At 45.1% G+C, this 23,826-nt stretch overlaps 2 protein-coding genes across 2 annotated transcripts in view; one reads left to right on the forward strand and one right to left on the reverse strand.

Moving 5' to 3' along the window:
- Positions 1–446: 446 nt before the first annotated feature.
- On the reverse strand, positions 447–7,202 carry gtf3c4 (general transcription factor IIIC, polypeptide 4). Its single transcript, XM_035608808.2, has 5 exons — positions 6,845–7,202; positions 3,127–4,857; positions 2,523–2,653; positions 1,951–2,039; positions 447–751 (listed from the first exon to the last, which is right to left on the reverse strand). The coding sequence occupies exons 1-5, from the start codon at positions 7,166–7,168 to the stop codon at positions 687–689; spliced, it is 2,340 nt and encodes a 779-aa protein (XP_035464701.2). The 5' UTR covers positions 7,169–7,202; the 3' UTR covers positions 447–686.
- Positions 7,203–10,380: 3,178 nt separating this feature from the next.
- Positions 10,381–23,826, forward strand: part of stom (stomatin) — a 71,465-nt gene continuing 58,019 nt past the window's right edge. Inside the window, exon 1 of the mRNA XM_035608066.2 lies at positions 10,381–10,547. The gene's annotated coding sequence lies outside the window, so the exon portion shown is untranslated. The remainder of the gene's footprint in view (positions 10,548–23,826) is intronic.

Here is a 23,826-nt window from a genome sequence, read left to right on the forward strand (position 1 = left end):
TAGGTATGTAGAGTTTTTTCTTTTTTCCGAGGAATGTATTATTCAGAGTGTATTATTTGTTACTCTGAAAAAAAAAGAAGCCTCACTAAAATAGGACTAGCAGAGTAAGTTCCTCTTCCTTGCAATAAAAACTTACACCAAAGGTTTTGGAAAATATAGTCAACAGAAGGAAATGAGGGAGCTTATTTATGGTGCCCTGAAGTCCTACTGAATAATAAAAACCTTCCGCATATAACCACATTTTAAACTTTGTTTCTTTGCACCCTTGTGCAAACACTGCGTCTGACTAGGAATTAATTTTAGAGCAATGGAAGAAAAATAAAATAAAGAAATCTGTAAAGTTTGACTCCAAACTGTAAAATATGTATTAAAATCTAAGACGGGCGGGAGACAGTTTCTCTGCGCACTTTGTGGACTGCGCTTGAGAGGAAATAAAAGTCTGAATGTATAATCAAATCCTTTTATTTGCACTTTTAAGATACCAAAATAAAGTAATAAAAAGGTGAACAAAACTGTAGCAGTAATTGGTGACAAAATTGGACCCTGCGTCTGTGTGTGTGTGTGGTGTGTGGTGTGTGTTGTGTGTGTGTGTGTGTGTGTGTGTGTGTGTGTGTGTGGTGGTGGTGGGGGGGGGGGGGGGGGGGGGGTCAAGCCCTGAGGTCTGAGGTTGTGGCGACGGTTCAGCTCTAGACCATCGGCGAGTCGCAGAGTGTGCAGGGCGCCTGCAGAATCTTCTTTATCCACTCTGGATCTGCGGGCAAAGGAAACGTGTTTGTACTGAAGGTTTCACTATTGTGATGCTTTTCCATGAAGGTCAAGACAAGATAACATTTCCATAACACTTCCAACACGACACACGTTTGGACTGAGCGCCGCCCACACTGATAAAAAGGCTACGAGGTTAGATACTCCTGTTGCTTTAATAACGCAAAGTTATCAACGCGAGTTGAAATTCTTGAACTTGAGCAAAAACATGGTCTCTAAATGATGTTGACAATGAGTTTAATTTTGTTTTTTCCCTTTTATAACTACACTACTACACTAGGCTCTATTTTGTTGGGTACATTTTTATTAATACTGTGAACATGGATGATGTGTAAAGAATGAGTTGGCTATTCACATATGAATCATATAAATTAGCCATTTTTTTCTAGATAAAGCACAGGAGAAGAGACAAAAAAGCGTACATTTTTAGAAATGCAATATTTCTGTATGTGATCATAAAATTTTGGGATTTCGTTTTGTTTTTTCTTTTCTTCTTCACATTTTCTGTATATGTCAAGATGTACATTAGGGAGGTCTTTTAATCCAAAGGAGGGATGGGTCAAATATTCGTAGTAATTTATTTAGGTGTATCCATGCACATATAGTGAAATCTAGCAGGGAGCTAAAAGTTTTTTGTTTTGTCCTTTCTTTGGCTTCTGGTCTCTTAAATGTAAGTTTTGTCTGCTTATGAACCTTCTCTCCATCTGATATTGGAATTTTTTTGTTGGAGTCTGAACATGTAAAATCATCCAGTAGTTCACAAACAAAAAGAAAATATTTGACAAAAAGTCTGAAAAAATGTAAATTATTTTGTGACCAAACAAAATAAAATCTATTCCTGCATCATCAGTGCTCATAATTCCAGGCTATGATGAAAAAACCTTAAACCAGTCATTCATCCAAAATGTCGGTATAATGACACAGAGATAGTGAGATACGACTTGAGTTTTCTACTTTCAAATAAACACTGAAAAAAAACCTCCCTAAAATTTCAAAAATCATTCATGTTTTTCAGTATTACGAAATCCAAAATGTCAAGTGGCGATCCGAGCGGCAGAGCGGGATGAGGGCCGAGGCTGAAGGTGACAGGAGGAAGATGGCTGATGGAGAGTGTGGTGACTGTGAAATGGAGGTGGAGAGAGGGAGAGAGATGGGAAAAAAAAAAAGAAAAGAAGTTGCGCTTACCCTCAGGCTTTGGCAGTCTGGCGATGCTATCCAGCAGGAGGCATCGTCTGAACGTCAGCGTCTGGCAGGCCTGGTATGACAACACACACCTGGAGGCGACCGAGAGGGAAGGCATTAGGAGAGCGGGGGCTGGCAGGGACAGGGACGCGCGCGCCCGCACACACACACACACACACACACACACACACAATCACCACACACTCACAAACACAAAAGTAGAGCGGGGAACAGCACCGAGGTGAATCTGACGGGGGCACACACATTTTCCCTCTCGGTGCCCACCAGAGGCAGGCGCATCGCGGGCTAGCGAGGAGGCACAGGAGGAGGAATGTTTGACAGATAATATTTATGAGACGACGGGAAGTGGTGCATTGGGTAAATATCAAGAGGTGGGAGGCTTGATTACTGCTCGGTGAAGACAAATAAACCGTCAGAGATTCATTCAATTCCTTCAAGTCCCGACTGTCGGGCTCAAATGAGCCAGAGCAGCACCTCACACGTTCCTGTTTCCTGTGAGGCAAGAGAACGTTTTGGTGGATTTAAATTTGGAAGTTTGGAAGAATTTTTTGTACCTGAGCCACATGTGACCATTTTTACAGATCGCCTGTTTGTGTTCCGTGAAGGGCAGCACGTCCTGACACAGGCTGCAGCGCTCGGGGAACGTCTGCTTGTTCATCTTCTTCTTGATGTGGCCAATCAGGACCTGAGAGGGACGACACACACACACACACATATATATACACACATATACATATACATATATAATGGCAGCAGACAAGAGGGTATGAAAAATCCCATTAAGGCTAAAACATTTCTTTATTCCAAGCTCAAAAATATCAGAACTGATATGCAGTATTTTTCCCAAATAATTATCCAATGACAACGGATTACGTTGACCATCTGGTATTTTTTTGTTTTACCAATCTTGGTAATTGGTTATCTCCGGGTGATTCACTTTTTGTAGTCGATCAGTTGAAGATCAAAGTCACACAAAAATATGGTCCACAAAGGTCGTCACAGAGGAGCAAAGAAACCAGAAGATATTCACATTTAAGAAGCTGAAGTCAGAGAGTTTCGACTTTCCCCCCCATAAAAACTACTTGAACCGATTAATCGATTACTCATCGCAGGTTCACGTTATGAAGCTGTAATTATCAGGCGCCGCTGGGTCTTTACCTCTGACGCTCTGTCGTTCGAGTCCTTGGCGAGGTAGTCCACCAGGCCACAGGTGGGTATACTGGTGTTCTGAGTGATCCAGGTGTTGAGGTAGACCACGCCCAGCACCTTCTTCATGTTCTCCCTCATCAGGTGAGTCTCTACAGAACTGATCCAGGCCTGCACCTCGGCCATCTGCTCCTCCCGATTGTCCTCCTTCTCCAGCTTCACTCCACCGGACTCGACGTCCTCTTCGTTGTCGTCCACTCCGTCCTCCTCCTCTTCCTCCACGTCCTGTATCAACACCTTGGTCCCCCCGTGTGTTGGTTTCCAGCGATACGAGGTGGGCGGTGACTGCAGCGACTGGTAAAGCACGCGCACCAAGAAGAGCTTGAAGCGCCACAGGTAGGGCGAGTTCGCCTCCTGGATCCGCTGGTCGAGCTCCTCCTGCAGTGACGCCGGGATGCACTTGGTTTTTAAAATGTCACACCGCAGGATGTCGAGCACGTCCGCCATTTTGTACAAGTTCTGCGCTGGAGACTTGAGCAGCAGCGCCGCTGCGGTCTCTGGCGTCTTCAGGCTCACGAAGTGAACCTGGTAGGTCCTGTTTATCGGATGGCAGCCGTCCACGATACCCTGCGTGCTGACCATCCCGATATACGCTCCGTTGCGGCTCACTGCGATCCCGTGTATCCGCCGCCCTGTCAGGTTTTCGAGATGCGGCATGTCCTCTTGTTTGAAAATCAAAGTGTTCTCAGTGAATGTCGGCGTCAACTTCTTTATCCACCCGTCGATGGAGCACGTGTACACTGCGACGCCCTGTCGACTGACCGCCAGCGAGACCACGGGTAGCGAGTGGAGCCCCGCCACGTGAGAGTTGTGTACGTTCAGTCCGGCCGGCGAAATCATCAGCAGACACCAGAAGACGTAGCAGCCGCGCGAGGCCACGATGAGGCTGCAGCTGGATTTATGGATCGGGTGGATCATCGGGACGCATTTGATGTTCTCCACGGCTATCTCATCGCAGTCCTTCCAAAGGATGACGGGGTGCCGCAGGGTGAAGTAGCCCTTCACCCCCGACAGGCTGACCGGCACGATCTTCACGGGTCCCACCTCGCTGCCGACGATCAGGCCGCTCATCCGCCGGTCGGCGCTCTCGTACTCCCACCACGCCAAGTCACTGGGCCTGGTCACACCCGATTCGATGATGTCGTAGAACACCACATCTGCCCCGTTCGAAAACGGCAACTCAAACTTCCACAAAACAAGGTCACCGTTTTCCATGAGCACCGCCAGCAGGACCATCTCCACGTCGGTGCCCGTGTTGTCCGGCTGAACCTGTTTGGTTGTGTAAACGCTCGACCACTCCATCCTCAGAGGCGTCTGCATGCAGAAGCGCCGCTGCACCTCCTCAAAGTCTGCGAGGTTCGCCTGCGGCTGCTTGTTGTCTTTCTTGGCATAGCCCCGCCCCTTTAGCCGCTCGCTGTACTTTCTGGTGAGATCCACCAGCATGTTCCACTCGAGATGCTTGTGGCTGTTGTGGATGGTGAGCCGGTGGTCGAGCGTCAGGCACGCAAGCAAACAACGTCCACCGGAGTCGCAACCTAACGGAGACCAGCTGCCGTACTTTATTCCCTTCACTGCCAGCGATGGGTTCATTGCTTTGTCGGCCAGAAACACTTGCCTTACAGTGGCGTCCGGATGAGTGCTGAACGTCTCCATCATTTGGGTTTGCTCCGCTGCTGACCCCACCTGAGTAAGTTACGAACATAAATGAAAGCAATTAGGTTTTTTCATTTTGTAAAAATAAAGTTTCGACGGACGTTGTTATAAATGCATAAATAAAAGTTCTCATATTGGCAAACAATAGCGCTGACTCAATTTTTATCAGCCATCTGATAAATCCGTCGTACTTTACTTTGAGTTACACTCAAAGCCTTTTAGTTCAAATCCTGTGTGAACAAAAAACTTAATAATTAACTGTAATAACTGTAAAAGAATGTCATGTATACGTAATATGATAAAAATTATGATTAAAGATAAAAGATAAAAGATGCTATAGTAAAGGTCAGGAAAGACAGAGCACCATCATTGTCAAACAAGTTGGATCAACTAATAAAACAATCTGATTCAGAATCTGAAATTAAAAGTTTATTGACCCGTGACAGTACGCAGCATAACATAATGTACTTTACGACACCCGACTTCGGATGCCATCGTCTCCCGCTCCCGGCTCATTAAAGCCTCCCACTTACAAAGCAGTTAATCATATTTATAAACGACGGCAGGAAACCAACTCCGCCCTTCTGTCGCTGCGTCGAGTGGATTATTAAATTCAGCTTCCGTCCAACATTCCAACTGCCAAGTGGATTTTTTGGAAGAGGAACCTCTAAACAATCATGATCACAGACACGCTAGAGCAGCTGTGCAGGCGAACATTTACCAGAACAACATAGTTTTTCAGTTTCTCTTTGCGTCGATCCATTTGTAGACAATCGCTTTAATCATCTTTCTCGCAGTTTAGTAAATAATGAAAACACAAGAAACGTCCACCGATGCCAAAACTAATAGCGCACAAGTGAATATGAGCTTGGCTGAGCTCCTACGGCGTGTTTGCATGAGTTGCGTAACAACTAAACAAACTGTAACACTTCTACAACACACAGACTCACAGATGTCAGTTTGTAACCACCTGTGTAGTATTTATGAGACACTTATTTACAATGCTATTGAGACACTTGTTTAGCAATCGCACCCATAAATGGCTTTGATTTATGACAGGGTTCAGCCATCAGGTTAATCTATGAGCCAGTTTTTATCAGTCGGGTGAAGACGGTTATTAGTTTGTGGTATATGTCAATATTTTCCCCATATGCAGGAATTATGTATTCCAGTTTTCATTTCAATTTCTATATAAATAAACAGATTTATAAACCTGGTTGTTACCCCGCACACAGCTCTACAATGAAGCCATGGCAGAAAAAACACTACGTTCTTTAAAGGAGATCTTTTATGTTGTGTTAATAAACAATATGTTCCGTCCTGTGACAAGACAAATATAGTATATCCTGTGTAGGGCTGCAACTAACGATTATTTTCATAAGCGATTAATCTGTCGATTATTGTCTCGATTAGTTGTTTGGTCCATAAAATGGTGAAAAATGTCCATCGTGTTTCCCAAACCTCAAGATGATGTTTTGTTTTGTCCACACAACAAAGACATTTAGTTTAGTGTCATAGAGGAGCAAAGAAACCAGAAAATATTCACATTAAAGAAGCTGAAATCAGAGAATTGACATTTTTTCCCATAAAAACAACCTGAACCGATTGATTGATTATCAAAATAGTTCCCGATTAATTTAGTAGTCGATTACTAATCGACTTAGTGTTGCAGCTCTAATGTAGTGTATAGGTAGGAGCCTATAAACAACGCACGTGCAGGATATTATATGATGCTTTTCATATTAACATTGTATCCCCAGAGCAGACAAAGAGTCTCTGCAGCTTATGTCGACGCACATGAACATGGGTTGATAACTATAACACATCACAACTATGTGCAGAGTCTTTATGAATGAAGGTTCCATGAATGTGTCACAACCTACAGGTCGAGCCTCCAGTCTCAGTGTTTACCAACTTAGCTACTAGCATGCGCACTTGCTAAGCTAACGTGCTACCTATGCTAGGTAACTGTAAAACCCTCTGGAGGGAAAGTGTAAAGAATTGAAATGTTTTGTACCCGTAGTCTGCAGACGTCTGCGGGCACGGGGATGGAGGTCCTGTGCAGCACCAGCTCCTGCTTGTTGCTGTGGACGTCGCACACGAGCTCCATCAGCGACAAGGAGGTGGTGGTGCACACGGCCAGGCGGTGGTCCTGCGACCAGGCGAGCGGCTGCAGCCCGCTCACCGGGGACGTGAGCGACACCACCGGGTCCCGCTTCACCGGCACGGGGCCCTCCGTGACGACTCCGAGGAGCAGCTCTCTCTCGTCCGCCGGCTCGGTCTTGATGACAACGTCCCGGGGCAGAGAAGTCCCCGAGTCTGACGGACTGACGGCCGCCATGTTGCTTTTGGCGCGGAGGAAGTGATGTCAGTGAATGCGGGCGAAGAGGAAGGCGGGACTTCCGCCTTTCTTCCGCGCAGTTAAATAGTGCGTTGTGAAAACAGTAGTTTTATGGAACAGTGATATTGTTCTTTTTTATTTCATTTCATTTTATTGTATTGTACTGTACTGTATTGTATTGTATTGTATTGTATTATATTATATTATATTATATTATATTATATTATATTATATTATATTATATTATATTATATTATATTATATTATATTATATTATATTATAGTATAGTATATTATAGTATAGTATATTATATAATATTGTGTTATGCTATGCTGTATTATGTTATGTTATGTTATGTTATGTTGTATTATATTATATTATATTATATTAAAAGGGACTTACCAGTTAATACTAACTGGGTGGGGGAAAATGGCCTGTCAAATACATTTTGGATCAATACATTTAATTAAAATTATATGAGGAACTTAACTTTTAATACATGGATCTGGATCTGGAATCTGTAAGAATCATTCACGAAAAATATTACATATCCATTTATATATTACTATTTGATATTCTGTGTTTTTATTCACTTTCCTTGTCTCTCTTTGTATTTAATGAAATGCATTATTTTTATATTTTATTTTTTGACATATAATGACAATAAAGTTTAATTGAACCAAACCAAATTCCATATGACAACAGTAATGTATGCATTTGTTGATTAATATTTGCTAATAATTTAATCAAAAACATCTTAACTACATTTTACTACTCTTTTTTGTGTGGAGCAGTGCTTCAGCTTCAGCAAAGCCATATTGTCTAAGAACAAAACAGCTAATTTATCCTTGGCCAGAGTGACAGGACTTGCACATTCTTTTTTTAATTAGATTAGACTAGATTAAACTTTAATGATCTCCATGGGGAAACGTCTGTAATCTGTGTGGCACATTCATATAAAGAGAGCAGGTCTATGTTGAAACAAAAGTATCATATTCACTGCTCTTATTGGAAAACGTCAGAGATAATCCATTCCCCGACGGGCAAGACATCTGTCATTTCTTCTGTCTGGTCACTCAACATGAAGAAAGATTATTAATTGTCACCATTCCATCATTTTAATTAATAAGAATATGAAAAATGTCCCATACACAGTCAATGGCTCAGATATATATCAGGATGCTTTATGCGACGAGTCACCAGACGCTCCTGGACCGGTCAAAGGTCAAGCTGCTGCCGTCGGATGCGGAGCCGGCGAGTCCCAGGCAGCCGGTGATTTGTTACAGCCCACACATGAAAGCTCCTCTCGCTAGTAGCTGCCTGACTCCCAGCAAGATGACAGCGGGATTTCAACAGGCAGAGTTATTTGTCACAAAACAAATTGTTACAAATCTGTGAGACAAATATAGAATAGCGCGCCCACCATGTTTTAATCTCTCATTTTTCTTGTCTTTTGTCTCGATAATCGAAATGAATAAATGAACGGAGACTATGGTATGTTTCATTCTTAATGAAGCGTGTAGTGAATGAATATTTCACACACCTGCTGTGTGTCTTTGGTGGGTTTTGACTGGGGACCCAATCCCAGCCCGGGATGTATGAATGTTGGATTAAACATTCATCAAATGCTGTCACAAAAACTTTATCCTCTCCTGTCAACCACACATGAAGATGGAGGCAGGCCCACATGCAGGCCAACAGCAGCCCAGCCATGGTTTGAACCTCATGCCTTTGGTTTACTTATTGTGTGGTAGTGGAATTATTTAGGCTGCACTGGAGTCATGTCTGAAGGTACACAGGTTATGTAGTGTGGGTTTATGGATATGGATGGGGTCGGCTCAGGTCAATCCCCTGCATCTCTTATATCCACCTGCTGTCTTGTTATTGCCTGCAGGTTCCTCCTCAGCCTTTCAGCCCTCGGTAGACCACATCCTCTGCTGTTTGCTCATTCCGAGTGTCAGTGGAGCCGCTTACATGTTTCTTGTGAGGGAGCCCGCAGGGACGTTTTGATGCATGGTTCATCATACATGTTTTAATCATTCAGTCTCTCAGACACCTCCCAGGAGGGGGCTGCTTCAGCACATTACCGAGTACACACAATTAGTGATATAATCATGATGATGATAATGAAATGTATTTAGAGCATATCAGCGTGCGGTTCATTCTGTTGGGGGAGACATTAGCAGGACTGCAGCCGCATGGAAAAGCCTCGGTGCTCGAGCTTTCCTGGCGCTTTCCCCCCTGGAGGCTGGCAGAGCCCGGCAGGTTGCCACGTCAGAGATTAGCAGTCGTAGCAGTCGACCTGGCGCTCCTTCTGCTCTGTCAACTGCGAAGAAGCCTCACCTGACAGGTGTTGCTCTCAATCAGTGCTCCTCCGGCCCCCTCCCCAGCACTGTCCTTGGGGCAGGAGGGGACGAGGAAGCCTCGCTTTGCACTTTATACATCCTGACAGCCTCTAACAGGCAATTCTGTGAGATAGCATTGGGATTCATACGCCACTAGAGCAACACTCAGTGACAAACTATTGATATCACATCAGTGACATCAGTAGGAACAACGGTAGTGGCCTTTTATTTAGCTCCCCTCGGGGATGTTCGGTGATCTGTTAAAGGTCAAAGTGATGGGATGTCAGGATCAGAGGGAGCTCCTCAATGCAGGAATAACGGCACATGCTGTGAACTGTTTTAACAGACTGCGGGGCAGACGGAAACCAGTGATCATTCATCAAAAAATAACAGGAGAGGGCCATGGGTGTCTTTGTTTTTGAATAAATATTGATTTATGTGTCTTTGAATGTTACTTGTAAAATATGACAACTGAATTGTACTATCTTGGTTGTCATATGAGCACCGATTTTACATTGTAAATATAAACTTTAAATTTCAAGTTTATTTTGGTCATTTTTACATCTCAATATGGAAATTTTTAAAAAAATCCTCTGATTTAGTTTGACTTTATACCTCATTTTTTTTTTTACTTCTTTTTCGACATTTCAAACAGAGAAAATTCCTCTTCCTCTTCACTTCTGTCGCTTTTTTTTTCTTCTCTTAGTCGCTTCCATACTGAAGTGACAGTGTTGGCTCAGGTGAATAAATCCAACGCACCCTTTCAAGAAAGCGCGCACTATTTAAACTGCCGATGCCCCGCCCCCTTTCCCCTAGTACTCGTTGAGGAACGAAAACGTAAAAATCCCGCCGGGGACTTAGCGGTCACTGCTTGTTGTTGCTTCTGCTGCTGCTCGTTCACTTCCTTTTCACAAACGACTTCTCTCCAAAAAACTCTTTAAACTCCACTTTTCTACGGAAACGGCCGGAGGGGGAAACCTGTGACGTTAAGGAGGGACTGGTTCGTCATCAGCTCGTGCCTCACCTCAGCCAGGTAAGCGGCTAGCTTAATTGCTACTTGTGGATGCTAACGCCGTTTGGTCTCTGTTGGTTGCTCTCATTTGCCTTTTTTCACTGCGGCCTTTTTGTCATGTGACAGAACAATAACAATTGTAATAAAATAAAATAAAAATCAATGAAGGCTGAATTCCATTTAGCTCCTTTCAGTTTCAGGGACCTGGTGCTGTGCATGCTAGCTTCCCCCGGGGACCCCATCTTTATGTGCATTATGTGTTTGTTTTCATACTAATTATGAATTATCTTCTGATAGCAGCTGAACAGTTATCGCTTCGCTGTTGTTTGGCAGATTGCGATGCTTTCCTGCTGTTGACTTTTATAGCACTGTAGTTATACTTTAGTGTTGGGTGAGATTGATTACCTGTGATATTGGCTTAGTGGGGAAACGCTACACAGACTGTCTGCTTCTAAACTGCGCGAGACAGATTGCTGGGTTTGGATTGATCCATCAAAGTCGACTGCTGTTTGTGCTGTGCAGTATTTTGAGCTGCCATATTGGAAAAAGTCCATGTACTAGCTGGTGTGTGTGTGTGTGTGTGTGTGTGTGTGTGTGTGTGTGCGTGTGTGTAAAATGTAATTTTGGAGGGAAAATTGTTGTCAATGTCTCCAGACACATAGTATTTAGCCATTTCTTTATTTATTTTGTCCGACACCACAGAGTAAACTTTTTACTTTGTAAATCGTGCACTCCTTACTTCATCGTTACATTTGTTTCCCAATGGAGGTTTATTCCTTTTTATTATTAATCTCCACAAACCTCTATTGTAGATCACTGTAGTTTTCTTACCCTGCACTATTACTGTTGGCTTGTTTTTTTGGATTCACCTCTGTGCATTGAGATTGCGTACGTTTGCAATAGAATAACATTGCGTTCCATTATACCTGGAGGTCGGGGAGGTGTTAAACCCGAGTTCCGGTTAAGGCTGAATGACTAAGACGTTCCTAGAAACTAAGTTTCTAACCAGCAGTTCTAATTGAAAAATAACAACTCTCCAAAGAGTGCACTCTTATTTTCTTAGGAAATAACTTTCCAGTACTGTTGATTCAAGGTGGTGACTATTTGTTCAATTTACAAAATCCTGCCACTGAGCTGGACGGTGTGTTTACCCCAGGCCAGGCCCTAAACTGTAGGGTTATTAAGGGAAACATGGAAACTGATTGGGTGGAACTCGGGTGGAAAAAGCAGCGCCTCTATTTATTCCCAGCGATAATGGCTGAATTATTCATCCCGTGTGATGATTAATTAAAAAAGGCCCCGGGTCCTGTGGCAGGTACAGGCTGCCGAGGCACACTGACATTCCCATGTGATCTGCTGAATGTGTCTGCTCCGTCTGCCCTTCTCCCGCTTTTCTCAGCAAGTCTTTGGGGAAGGTGCCCTCACACACGTATTACATGCCTGTGCACCCAACACCAAGCCTAATTCACAAATAGGCAACATGAGGTGAAAGACTAGGTCCTGTTAATCGTACGTAAAAGCAGACAGTGGGTGTTGGGTCACATTTCCCAATAGTTTTTGTGGTTTCCTTTGGGATCTGTAATAGTTCGACTAGTTCAAACTTATATGGACATAATGGATGAATGTACAGTTCTTATATACTCTGGAGATGTATGATATGCATATTATAATTTAGTTGGTAATCGGAGTGTTTTACCATGTGTCTCTGAAAGGAAAATGCAGTGTAACAAGGTTTCTATACCAGCATGTTCCCACTGCAGAGACTTTAAACAATTTATTTATTAAATTGTTCCCTTATCGCATGTTGCCTTAAAATCAAAAAGTGCACCTTAAGTGTACCTTAAATCGTAGATCATCAATCAGGACAACCCTGTAGAGGATTTATTACTATTTCAGATGTTATCTGGGCCAGAGTGAGATCAAAAAACAAATACAGAGCAGTGCTGGAAATTGTGAATATGAGTAGTTTCATTTCCCTGTACCAGGAAGCTCTTGGAAAAGTTTTGGCAAATCTGTTAAAAGTTAGACATTTCCACAAAGAACCTATAGAATAAATGATTTGGTTATTTGGACTAGCAGTGCTATGTACAGTAAAGTATTAAGTCTGTGACACAAAATGACCAGGCAGATGCAGAGACATTTCATACAGCCGTGGCTCAAAATGTTATCCTATGTGTATTTCTATCACCAGAATAATTTTGTGAAGAAACCTTAAACATTTTAGCACTAGGTCTAGCCATCTATACAGTTTTAAACCAAAGAAGAAGCAGAATACGTAAACTGAATCTGTTGGTCCATGTAGCAGGAGCTCCTTATGTCTGCTCCAGCATAACATCTTCTTTGTGTATTGCATGTCTCTTGTGTCTCACTGTAGCCAGTGGCTGCTTGCTGCCAGACTCAGGTAGGCAGGCAGGCAGGCAGCGGCTGTTGCATCCTCTGACCTAGTGTGGGCAGCTGGCAGTGGGCAGGACATGCCCTGTGGCAGTGCCAGAGGAGGGCCAGGAGGGCTGGGGTCGGGACCTGCTCGGGCCCCGCTAATGGAAGCGGGGCTAGGCCGCCCATATGGCAGTTGTGCGAAGAACTGGGAGCTCTGGAAGGTTGGCATGCGGAGTCACCAGGCAGTCTCCCGTTAGATATTAAACAGGACAGGGCCATACCTACATGATCACCCCCACCACCGAGTGTGTTATGCATGTGCTCACTGATGAGGACAGAGACACACCTGTACCAGAGGCTTCCATATCTCGCTAAAGGACCATACCGCGTATTTCGCATTCGTTTTTGCCAACCATTTACTAAATAATGTTAGATTTTTAAACTGATTTCTTACCTACAAGACAGCAATGTGGAAAACAGTCAGCAGATTCTTGTTTTTTTTCATGTCGTCATGCCACAGTGTTTAGAAACAAAATGTCAGAAAACCAAAACTGTGAGACCAAAAAAATTAGCAGGAACATTGTGAATCGAATGATGTGCTTTTTGATCTTTTCTTCAAAGGGAATTCTAGTACGGTAGTGTGCCAGATAGTGAGGGCAAGATCAAACATATTCACAAAGGATAAATTGTCTTTTGCTTGTGAGAAACACTAAATTTACAGTATTTTGATGTATGTTGCAAACCTTCTGCTCACCGCAATCCTCACAAAAACTAGACTAATCCAAGACGAAGAGAAAGTACTACTAATAAGACAATTCCTACGCAAGACACACCTAAGGCATAACTGCTGCACATATGAGCCAGAAGCTCAAACTGTAACTCTGATTACTTAAAGAAATGCAATCCATGTGCTATCAAGCCCTACATTTATTTTAAAAGAGCTCATCTTTGTCCAGTCAGACTTGACCTGCTTCATTTGCGGCAGCTACTCTTAAGAATGCCTCACTATTTTGGTTTCTGTGCATCCGGTCAACTAAAACGGTCCAGGTTAATGAGCTGACAACTTGGAGAACGTCCTCTATAGTTGGAGGTCAAGGAAGAATTGGTCTGCCAGGATGTATGCAGCGTTAGCTCCATGTACAGGAGCTGGCCCAAATAAGGCTGTGTGTAGGCAATGAGGTGGACAGGGGGGAGGAAAGCGGCGGACAGGGGGGAGGAAAGCGGCATAGCCCACTCGGCCCTCTCTGGCACCAGACCGACCTGGCTCCGCTCGGAGCTGCGTGGGATCAGGCGAAAGAGAGCCACATGGGATGGGATGGAAGTGGGGGGGGGGGGGGGGGGCGGGAGCGGTCTGCAGTGTTAACAAATGTGTTCACATACTTTATATATATACCAAGATAATGCTTACCCTCTAGAATAACTCCTGTACTCCTTGCTGACTGTACCACACAGGCTGATACAAACTGAACTAAAATTACCACTTCAGGGAGACGCAGGCAATTTGTTCTGTGGACCTAAAAAGGGGAGAAAGAGTGAAGGTAATTACGGCAGAAAAATACAGTTTGACGTTGCCCTGCCCTGGTTTCCTGCTAATACTCCATTAAAAAGTGAGGCCAGACTTTTAAAACGGGTCACTCTTGCTTACCCTCCCTCCCATCTCCATTTCTTCCACCTCTCTCATCATCCTCCTCCTCCTACCAACCACCTCTCTGGATCTGGAACAAAAGCCAATGTACGCCGCCGCCGCCACCTCCCCTCCCCATCTCCTGCCTTTTCCATTTTATTGGTGACAGCTGCCGCGAAAACAAACTCGCGGAGTGAGAGAAATGATGTGTCAGTGGAAGGTCCTTTAGCCCGCGCTGCTAATCTGTCACACGCCGTTTGTTGTTTACTGTATCCTCCTGCTTTGCCGACTGGCCAGCAGTGTGCGGCGTGCTGTAATGGCGACAGATGCTGACCCGCAGAAGTGTGAATCTTGCCGATTTCTCCCTGCTGTCAACCTGTAAATTACAGCTATCGGGAGTAATTAGACCCGATAAAACCCTTCCACACCTCACCCCCCCTTGACTCACGCACAAACACACACACACACACACACACACACACACAGAGCACTGGCCTGTCAGTGACCTGAGTGGGGGCCATTTTGGGAAAGAAGGCTGTTCTGTTTAAACTGTTTTAGTTGTACATCTTTGTCAATATGAAAGTATGAAATTAGGCGATTATTCTTTTGTCATAGTGCCCCTAAAATTTTGAGCACTCTCCTCTGGTTTAGGGATTTTGTCTCATGTCATTCAAAGTACTGAGATCTTTTCCCAGAACACTTCATGACTTTGAGTATCCTACGATCGATGCTGGCAGCGGCTCTGAAGTTGCAGAGGTGAGTCCATCCACATTGAACTACCTTGGATGAATCTGCAGATATTGCCAGTCGTCCTCTACTTATGCCAGGTTTGTGCAGGGTCAGTTTGAGGTCCTGTGCAACCACCTCGGGGTCACCTCTTCTTGACCTGGCATCCGTGTTCAGTCTGCAAGCACCACGGCGGCCACCACTGCCAAGCATGCTCTTAAAAGCAAGGCCTGTGCCCCTTTAAGTAACTTGCGCAAAACCAAAGGTCACACAGCCAGTTCTTGTCATCCTCTCCCCTACTCTCTGCCCTACTCCTCCTCCTCCTCTAGTCCTCGGTGCCCACTTCCTGACCATCTGAGCCAATCACTTTCCACCCCTTCACCTCCTCCGCCGCCAATGCCGAGCAGCAATCTGTCACCCGGGCACTGGGAGATGCCACCCTGCCGGCCGCCTTCCGTACACTGCGGTAATGGCTTCTGGCAGCCCCAGAAAGATAAGTAACCGGCAAAAAGGCAGGAGAGAGGGATGAAGAGGGAGGGGAGGGCCCAGGTCCAGAGAAGGAGAGGACCCTCTCTCACATCCTAGCTGCCCCCATCTCGCCACTGCTCGACCCTCCTCTCCCCCTTTTGCCTCACCCCGCTTTGGCCTGGTCGCTTTGCACGATACTTCAGTGAATAAATGAGTCGTTTTAATCCGACTGACAAGCTGGCATTGCCCAGCCCTGCCCTCCATCTGTACTGGCGGCCAGCACAGCAGCAGGCCCCAGGCAGCCCGATGTGCCAATCCAACACACAGCTTATCCTGGCTGTAGCTTCAGGGACAGAAGGGTTAGAGCTCTATGCGGCTGCTACCCTCTCTACCAAAAAGGCTATTTATATAAGAAAGGGATTAGCCGGTGGAAGCTTTGATGAACTGGAAAGAAATTGCGAATTTGCTCCCATCTTGCTCGTTTGAAATCCTTGTCCGTTTAAATGGAAACTGAAGTTTATTTTCTGCTTTAAACGAGTTTGGAACAGGAATTTGGGGTTCTCAAAGCAACTGTGTATTACTATTATCTTTTTTTGGAGAAGACGTGAGATGATTTGTTTTTTTCTGCACTTGTCTCCGCAGCAGATTGAAACTAGCCTCATCTTCATCTGTCCCCACCACCGAGGGGTTAATTTTGCTCCGTCAGCCCTGGCACCGCGAGGGGCCAAAATGCACTATCACTCACGCCTTCCGCATGTCCCGACCGCGAAACCCAGAGGGAGATTAAAAAAAACTTGGCCCCAGGAGGTGCTAAACCCTCTGCTCCATTTCCTCTCGCCGCAAGCTCCTCTCCGCTCTCTCACTTGGGCATGTGTCACCTCCAAGTCGATTGGGAAGGGACTTGGTAACATTTGAGTGCCCAATTAAGCGCAGGGGCTCAGACCGGGCCCCCCTCTAGGTTCCGTTCAGGCACGTCACAGATGAGCAGCCTGCCATCTTCCCTGTGAACCACTTGCACAACAACACACACTCGCATATAAACACTCCTCCCGTTCTTTTTCATGCCTACTTCCCCCCGTCTGTTCGGCTCTCTTTTTCACACAAACACTCTCTTCCCTGGTTAAAGATCCCCCACAGGTCTGATTGCAGCTTATCTTTGGAACAGGAGGTTACGACTGTTTGATCCATGGCCGACGAACCCGTTGCCAGTTATGCGCCGGGGCCTGGATGCTGCTTATTAACGGAAGGGGTCCTCCCACTGCAGCGCCGGGGATCTGTGGGCCTGGTGTTTTGCTTCTTTTTGGTGGAAGATTAAGCGCTGTTTTCTTAAATTAGCCTGGAAAACATGAAGCGCAAACATAAAAGGGAAAAAATTCTTTATCCGCAAGGTCAACAAGGCGCTCATTATCACCCAGATTGAATAATTACTGAACTTAAGAAGCGTAGGGGAAAAAAATAAAACAACAAACTCTGCAGTTCGGTGCAGTCAGGCCTTTTGAAGTGTTAAAGGACTGCTTATTCCCTTAACTGGAGTGAAAGAGCATCGCTGGATAATTTAGGTTACAGGCTCGGCGGTGACAGCTGGGCAGCATTGAAAGCCAACCAAATCGACATAAATCACAGACTTTTTTCAATAAGTAGGTTAATATCTCAGAATGGTGTTTTAATGTTTTATGCAGCGCCGAGGCAGGGACAGTGTGTGAAGGGACGGCAAGTGGAGGGGCTGGGCAGGATTTGGCATTTCCCTCGCGGCCGTCTCCGAGCACACCGGCCCCTGTTCGAGCAGCGCGGGGAGCGACCGCCGCCCCTCTCGAGCCCTCCTCGTATTAAACAAGTGCTTCGTAAGTGTACCGGCATTACTATTCATCGCGAATAAATACTTAAGCACTGAGAGCTTAGCTCCCCGCTGCTTTACAGTTATCCATTATTTCTGTCACCTGCTTGTCCCTTTTTCAGTCTCCTCCCCTCTCTTCGGCCTCTCTTCCCCCCTTTTTTTTCCGGCGACTCAACGTTCTGGGTGCCCTTCAACTCAGTAGTGTGCTGCGAGCGAGCTGGTGGCTCATGCCCACGTGCCAAGCCTTGCTGCTTTGTGTCCCACATTTCCCTGCCCTCACCTGAGGCTTTTGCCCCGACAGGAGAGCAGGGCCAGAGGCTTTATTGTGCTCCATGCACGTCCCAAGACAATGCCCTTCTACTGTTTTACAACACTTTTTCACCTCCGCACTCTTTTTTTTTTTACAAACACACCCACACAAACAGCCCTCAAGTTCAAACACCAAGTCCACTCCTGCCCCAGACATCGGGGGCAAAAGTCCACCGCACCCCGTCCTCTGCCGCTGGTTTTTTTTTTTTGGAAGGTGATACATTCCTTTTTCCTCTGCCACGGTGCAACGCGGGGCTGGCTGGCTCCGGTGCAACGCGGCGTGCGCTGGCGTAGGGCTGAGCCTGGACCAGTGTGCTTCAGAAGCTGATGAATTGCAGGCGAGATGCGGGGCGGCAGCAGGCGAGGAGCTCCAGTGAGCGGCCGTCACGGGCCATCACCGTCTGCTCGTGTGATGGGGGAAATCGGAGAGACAGCCGCTGACAACTTAATTTAACACCAGATCTGGAGGAAGCCAGAGTGCCACGGCGCGCTGGATAATTGATAACTCTGCCACGCCGCCATACCTCGCCTCACCTCGGGCCCGCCACACCTCTGCTCACCGGCTCAACCCCTTTCCTTTGAAAGAACAACACTGAAATACCCCTTCACAAAATACTGGATCAAATGAGCAAAATAATGATTTTAATCAGGAAAAAGCGGATGAAAGAATAATTAAACATACTCCTTGTTAGTTTTCAATACTTTGGGGCACCTACACTAGACCTCAAAAAGTTCAAAACCTAGTGCCAGCTTTCCCACTTTTTGGGTTTTACTACATTCTCATTTTAAAAGAGAGTGATTTCAGTTAGGACAAACTTGTCCCCTCAACTTCTTTCCTTACGAGTGACTATGATGCTGAAATATCTCCTCTGGGCTGTGGTGGTACGGCGCTGCGGGGGGTGATCGCACAGACTGGATCTCCTTCACAGGCTGTGGGAGGCTGCCGAGCAGGAGCCCGGTTGGCTGGTAATGCCTATTAATTACTAATACAAACTGCTAATTAGCAGACCAAACACTGGCATCTGTACAGTTTGTTTTCCCCGCAGCGATGATTATTGAGTTCTGACACAAAGAGGCAATAAAAAAAAAACTGAGCCGCCTGATGCTTGTCAGAATTAACGGGGACTTGCTGCTAAGCAAACAGAACCTAGTACCAGGATCGTGTACCGGAGAGGTCAAGTCAACGACACAACCACATTTCACAAGGATGAAACAGAGGTGGAAGGTACTTTTACGGACGTGTACTGCTTGAGTACACTTTGTAGGCAGACCTGGGTACTACAATCTTCTTAGTTTTGGACTTAAGACTTGTTTACACAAAACTTTAGAGATAAATATTGTAGTTATTTCTCCACAACAATTGATTTAGACTGTAGTCTCAGACTTAACCATTAACATGTCATAAGATCAAACCATTGTACTGTTGTCAGGGAATAAACCTGCATCTAAATTATTGTAACTCTTTTTTTTATTATTGCTAACTTTTAAAATTCAGTACGTTTACTTGAAACAGCACTTTAGAACAAAGACTTTGACTAAGTGTGAGGATTTTAACTATTTAGTTTCTTCTCCCCTCCACTGGTAAAGAACGGCTGGGTAACTTTTGTGCCTCTGTAGCATTTGAGAATCAAAAAACTGTGTAGTGAGTAGTTCTGGATTAGTTATTCTATAAGCACATAGTTCCGGATCTAAATCAATGTTTTCCATCTTTATTCCAGGAGAGCTCTTGTCATATTTCTCAAATTGAAAACCTGATAACGAAAAAAACTCATGCTTGGAATAAGTCTATTGAAACTTTCCTCACACTACCCAGCTTTAGTATCTTAGTAAAAATGCCATGATGACCATCCGTGGGATGCAGCACACTTTCACATTCGGCACCTTCGAGTGCCACCCAGAGGCCCCACCCGGCTCATCCAAGCCAAACCAAGCCAAGACAAGATGCCACCCCACCCTGCCACGCCACGCTTCTCATACACACAAAAAAATAAATGAGTAAATCGGCCACAAAGTGTCAGCCAGCCTTAATCCCCTTTTAATTTCCTTGAGGGGATCTGCGCCAGGGCTCTGGCTGCGGCGCGGAGGTGGCCGCTGACGGGTGCGGGGCGGTCGCGGTGACGGGCAGGCATGATGCGACGCAGGCCTTGGGGGTCTTTACTGGGATCCAAGCAAAGAAAATACAATAACCGCACGCTGCCACCACTGTTTGTCTTATACTTGAGCGGGATTTAGGCCTCCCCCGGCACTCTGTCACACACAAGTGTGTGAGAGAGCATGTGACACACACACACACACACACACACACACACACACACACACACACACACACACACACACACACACACACCAGACTGAACTACGGACACACTGTGTTGTGTGTTAACGCTCTTTTTTCTCTCTCTGCTTACCTCATGAGCCTGCGCACACACACACACACACACACAAACACACACCTACATGCATATATTAAGCATGTGCTCCAGCACTCAAGCACACCCCTGGTAATTCTACCCTCGATGAGGCTATTTATATCGTAATTTATACAGGCTGGTCTCAGCGTACGGGGGTCATCACCGCACATCTGCCCAATCCCAGGCAATCCCACAATGCCCAGAGTATTATCTCCTTTTGAACACCAATTTATTTTGCTCCCTCCCTCCTCCTCCTCCTCCTCCTCCTCCTCACTGTTACTCAAAAGTAAAAAAAAAAAAAAAAAAGGTCCTTTCATTAAAATGTATGCTTTTCACAAAGCGTCCGCATCGGAAAAGGGCAGCCGGCGGAACGGCATTCGCTCCCCGTTCACGTAATGAAAGGGAAGTAAAGGCGGAAAAGAGGCCAAGGAAGAGCGGCGCGTCGTCCTCGTCTTTGTGACACATTTGCCCGAGAGGTGGGTTGAGCGGAAACAAAATGGAGAGGGGTTAACGCTACTCTGGCAGATGAAGGAATTTTTACATGACATTTACACTCGGCGGGGATTTTCATCCCCGGGCGCCGCCTCATAACACTTGACTACACTGCATATGAGCAGTGGCATATGTATTAAGTGTACAAAACATTAGCAGTGCCTCTTTGTTCCACCTGGAGAAGGATATATATATATATATATCATTTTTGGGGGCCAGTCATAGTGAAGAGATGCGTAACAACAGGTATTTCTTTATTGTTCATGTTGGCAACAAGGACTTGTACCGACTCCCAGATTTTCTGAAAAGAAATTTAAAAGCAGTGTCAGCAAGTTTCGTCCACTAGAGAGGAGTCACGAGTAAATTTTTCTGCAGGTCATTGTATCGCTCATTGAATATTAGAGCCCGGCGATTTATCGGCTATCTGCTGATATCCGACGATATGTTTATGTTTGCCGATACGAAAACTTGAACGTAAAAAAATGGTTTATTCTCTTAATTCAAGTTCTATATATGTGCTTGTATTTGTCAAACATTCGCCGGTTGCTGAATTCGCCGGTTGATGGATCCATTAGTTGACTGAAGGAAAAGGAAATGTCTACAATTTGGGTGCATGGGTCTTTATTACGCAAAAATGCCAAATATTAATTTGTTCCACCTTCACAGTTTACATTTAAGATGTAACCTGTCCTCTTCATGTATTTACAAACCACATGATTGAACTATTCATTGAAAATATAACTAATGAATAATTAGGTGCAGCCCTGAAGTCATTTATGAAGTAAAACATATATTGTTAGAGCTTCCGAAATGTGAGGATTTGCTACTTATTATTGTAAATTAAACATCTGGGTTTTTTAACTTGACTAAAAATTGGACAAAAAGAAGAAACAGATTTGAGGACATCTCCTTGGGGTTCTGGGAACCCTTTTAAAAAAAAAATTCTTTACCATTTTCTGATGTTTTATAGATGAAATGATTATTCAATTAACTGACAGATCATAATGAAAATAATCTCTTGTTGCTGCAGCAGCAGGCCCCGTGTGAACGTCTCTCCTCTTCCCTCCTCTTAAATTTATATTAAAGCATCTGCTATGTTGTTTGATTACGAATAAAGTCGTCTAAGTGGAAAAAGAGAATATTAAAAGTGTCTCCACTTTTTCCCCCTTCCTTTTCTCTCACAGCAAAGGTCTTTATGGCAACATAAGGGGTTAGCCTAGATTTCCAATCCAGTCTCATTTAAGGCTAATTCCTGTGTGGGTCCGGGTGTTTGATCCCATTGCCCATCTGAAGTAATTAAAGGGTTATTAGTAAACAGATATTCACGCTCGCTCGCTCCTGCCAACTGTTTCATGCCATCTGCCGCCGCCGCGCACACACACACGTGCTTTGACATTGGAAATATGCTGCCGCACTGACACGGCTGTTGTCAACGCATAGGGATATGAACCGGGCTTTCATCGAGTCTAAACACAGTCAAACAGTGTCATATTGTGTGTGTGTGTGTGTGTGTGTGTGTGTGTGTGTGTGTGTGTGTGTGTGTGTGTGTGTGTGTGTGTGTGTGTGTGTGTGTGTGTGTGTGTGTGTGTGTGTGTGTGTGTGTGTGTGTGTGTGTGTGTGTGTGTGTGTGTGTGTGTTGGAGGATACAATAAAAGGAAGGGCAGGAAACTATAAGGCCACTTCTGCTATTTTAAAACCTGCTTGTTAATTTCAATCCCTTTTTAACTGGCTCCAGTTTTTTGATATCAGCCGACCACTCTTCTTATATTTCATCTCCACAGCCTCCTCCTCCTCCTCTTCCTCCCTCTCCTCTCCTCTGGCTCCATGCTCCGTCCTCCCGTCTGTTTTTATCCCTTTTTTATTTTCAGTAATATTGAAGGGATTAACCCTGCCGGCCCCTGGGTGGTTACTGTTTCATTTTATTCTTATTAAAATCTTAAGAACCTGCTTTATTATTCCTGTTTGATACCACTTCAATAATCCTCTGCCTGTCTCTCGCTCTCGCTCTGTGTTTGTGTGTGTGTGTGTGTGTGTGTGTGTGTGTGTGTGTGTGTGTGTGTGTGTGTGTGTGTGTGTGTGTGTGTGTGTGTGTGTGTGTGTGTGTGTGTGTGTGTGTGTGTGTGTGTGTGTGTGTGTGTGTGTGTGTGTGTGTGTGTGTGTGTGTGTGTGTGTGTGTGTGTGTGTGTGCGTGTGCGTGGTGAGCTTTGTGATGGATTTGGCTGTGATGGTTTTGGGGGCCGGCAGTGAAGTCCAAGACACATTACACAGATTTTAATCTAAACGCGTGTGCAACATATATTGAGAGAAAAGCATCATAAAATGACATGTTGTACATTTCAACTAATCGTCTCATGTGGGTTTTTTTTTCCCGTTATATGTTCTGACAGACATTCCCCCCCCCCCCCCCCCCCCCCCCCAGTCCGTGTCGAGATGACTATTACCGCTGATGGGTCTCCAGTGTTTGCTCTGATCTTTTTTCTTTACAGCGAGAGCCGCATTGATTTTTGTGTGTGAAAACCCTCTGATAAATCTCCGACAGGAAACCAGACTAGTGTGAGTGTTGTTGTCACAGCAAAGCTTCCCTGGATCTCGCAGTGATTTGCTTTTTTCCTCCTGCAGCTTTTTTTCCGCTGACCCCCCGGGCAGGTTTTTTATTTTATTTTAGAGAAATAGCGGTGCAGAGTGGCAACTGTTAGGTGACTGCCGTCTGTTTAAGCGTTTCATCACATCTAATCATTTTGAATGCAACCTCCGTTAAAAGACTTAAAGGACGGGAGAAGTGGTTCTCACTGTGTGTTCTCACATATGAGCAGGCAAATGAAGAAGGAATAAATCAGGCTTTGATTTGATCCTGCAAGAGGAATGAGCTAATGTGACGTTAACCTGATCATTTAGTCTGCTTTTTCGTAGAGCATCTGTCCAAGTCCAGCCAGTAAAGCTGCTTCAACCTGGAGACCGATCATCTCTTCATTAAGACGAGTGATACTGTTCAAGTGTCTCTGCAGGCGAACCCCCCGCGAGCGCAGAGGATTACACTATCGACTCGGCGGAAAGGTCAAC

Source organism: Scophthalmus maximus, chromosome 20 (assembly GCF_022379125.1).
Source record: "Scophthalmus maximus strain ysfricsl-2021 chromosome 20, ASM2237912v1, whole genome shotgun sequence".
NCBI classification, from domain to species: domain Eukaryota; kingdom Metazoa; phylum Chordata; class Actinopteri; order Pleuronectiformes; family Scophthalmidae; genus Scophthalmus; species Scophthalmus maximus.

Excerpts from the sequence above, each read along its gene's own strand:
- gtf3c4 (XM_035608808.2), bottom strand. The coding sequence starts at position 7,168 with ATGGCGGCCGTCAGTCCGTCAGACTCGGGGACTTCTCTGCCCCGGGAC. Across the intron at positions 4,858-6,844 it reads CAGACGTCTGCAGACTACGG|GTGGGGTCAGCAGCGGAGCA; the intron begins GTACAAAACATT and ends TAACTTACTCAG. Across the intron at positions 752-1,950 it reads CAGACTGCCAAAGCCTGAGG|ATCCAGAGTGGATAAAGAAG; the intron begins GTAAGCGCAACT and ends CTTTGCCCGCAG.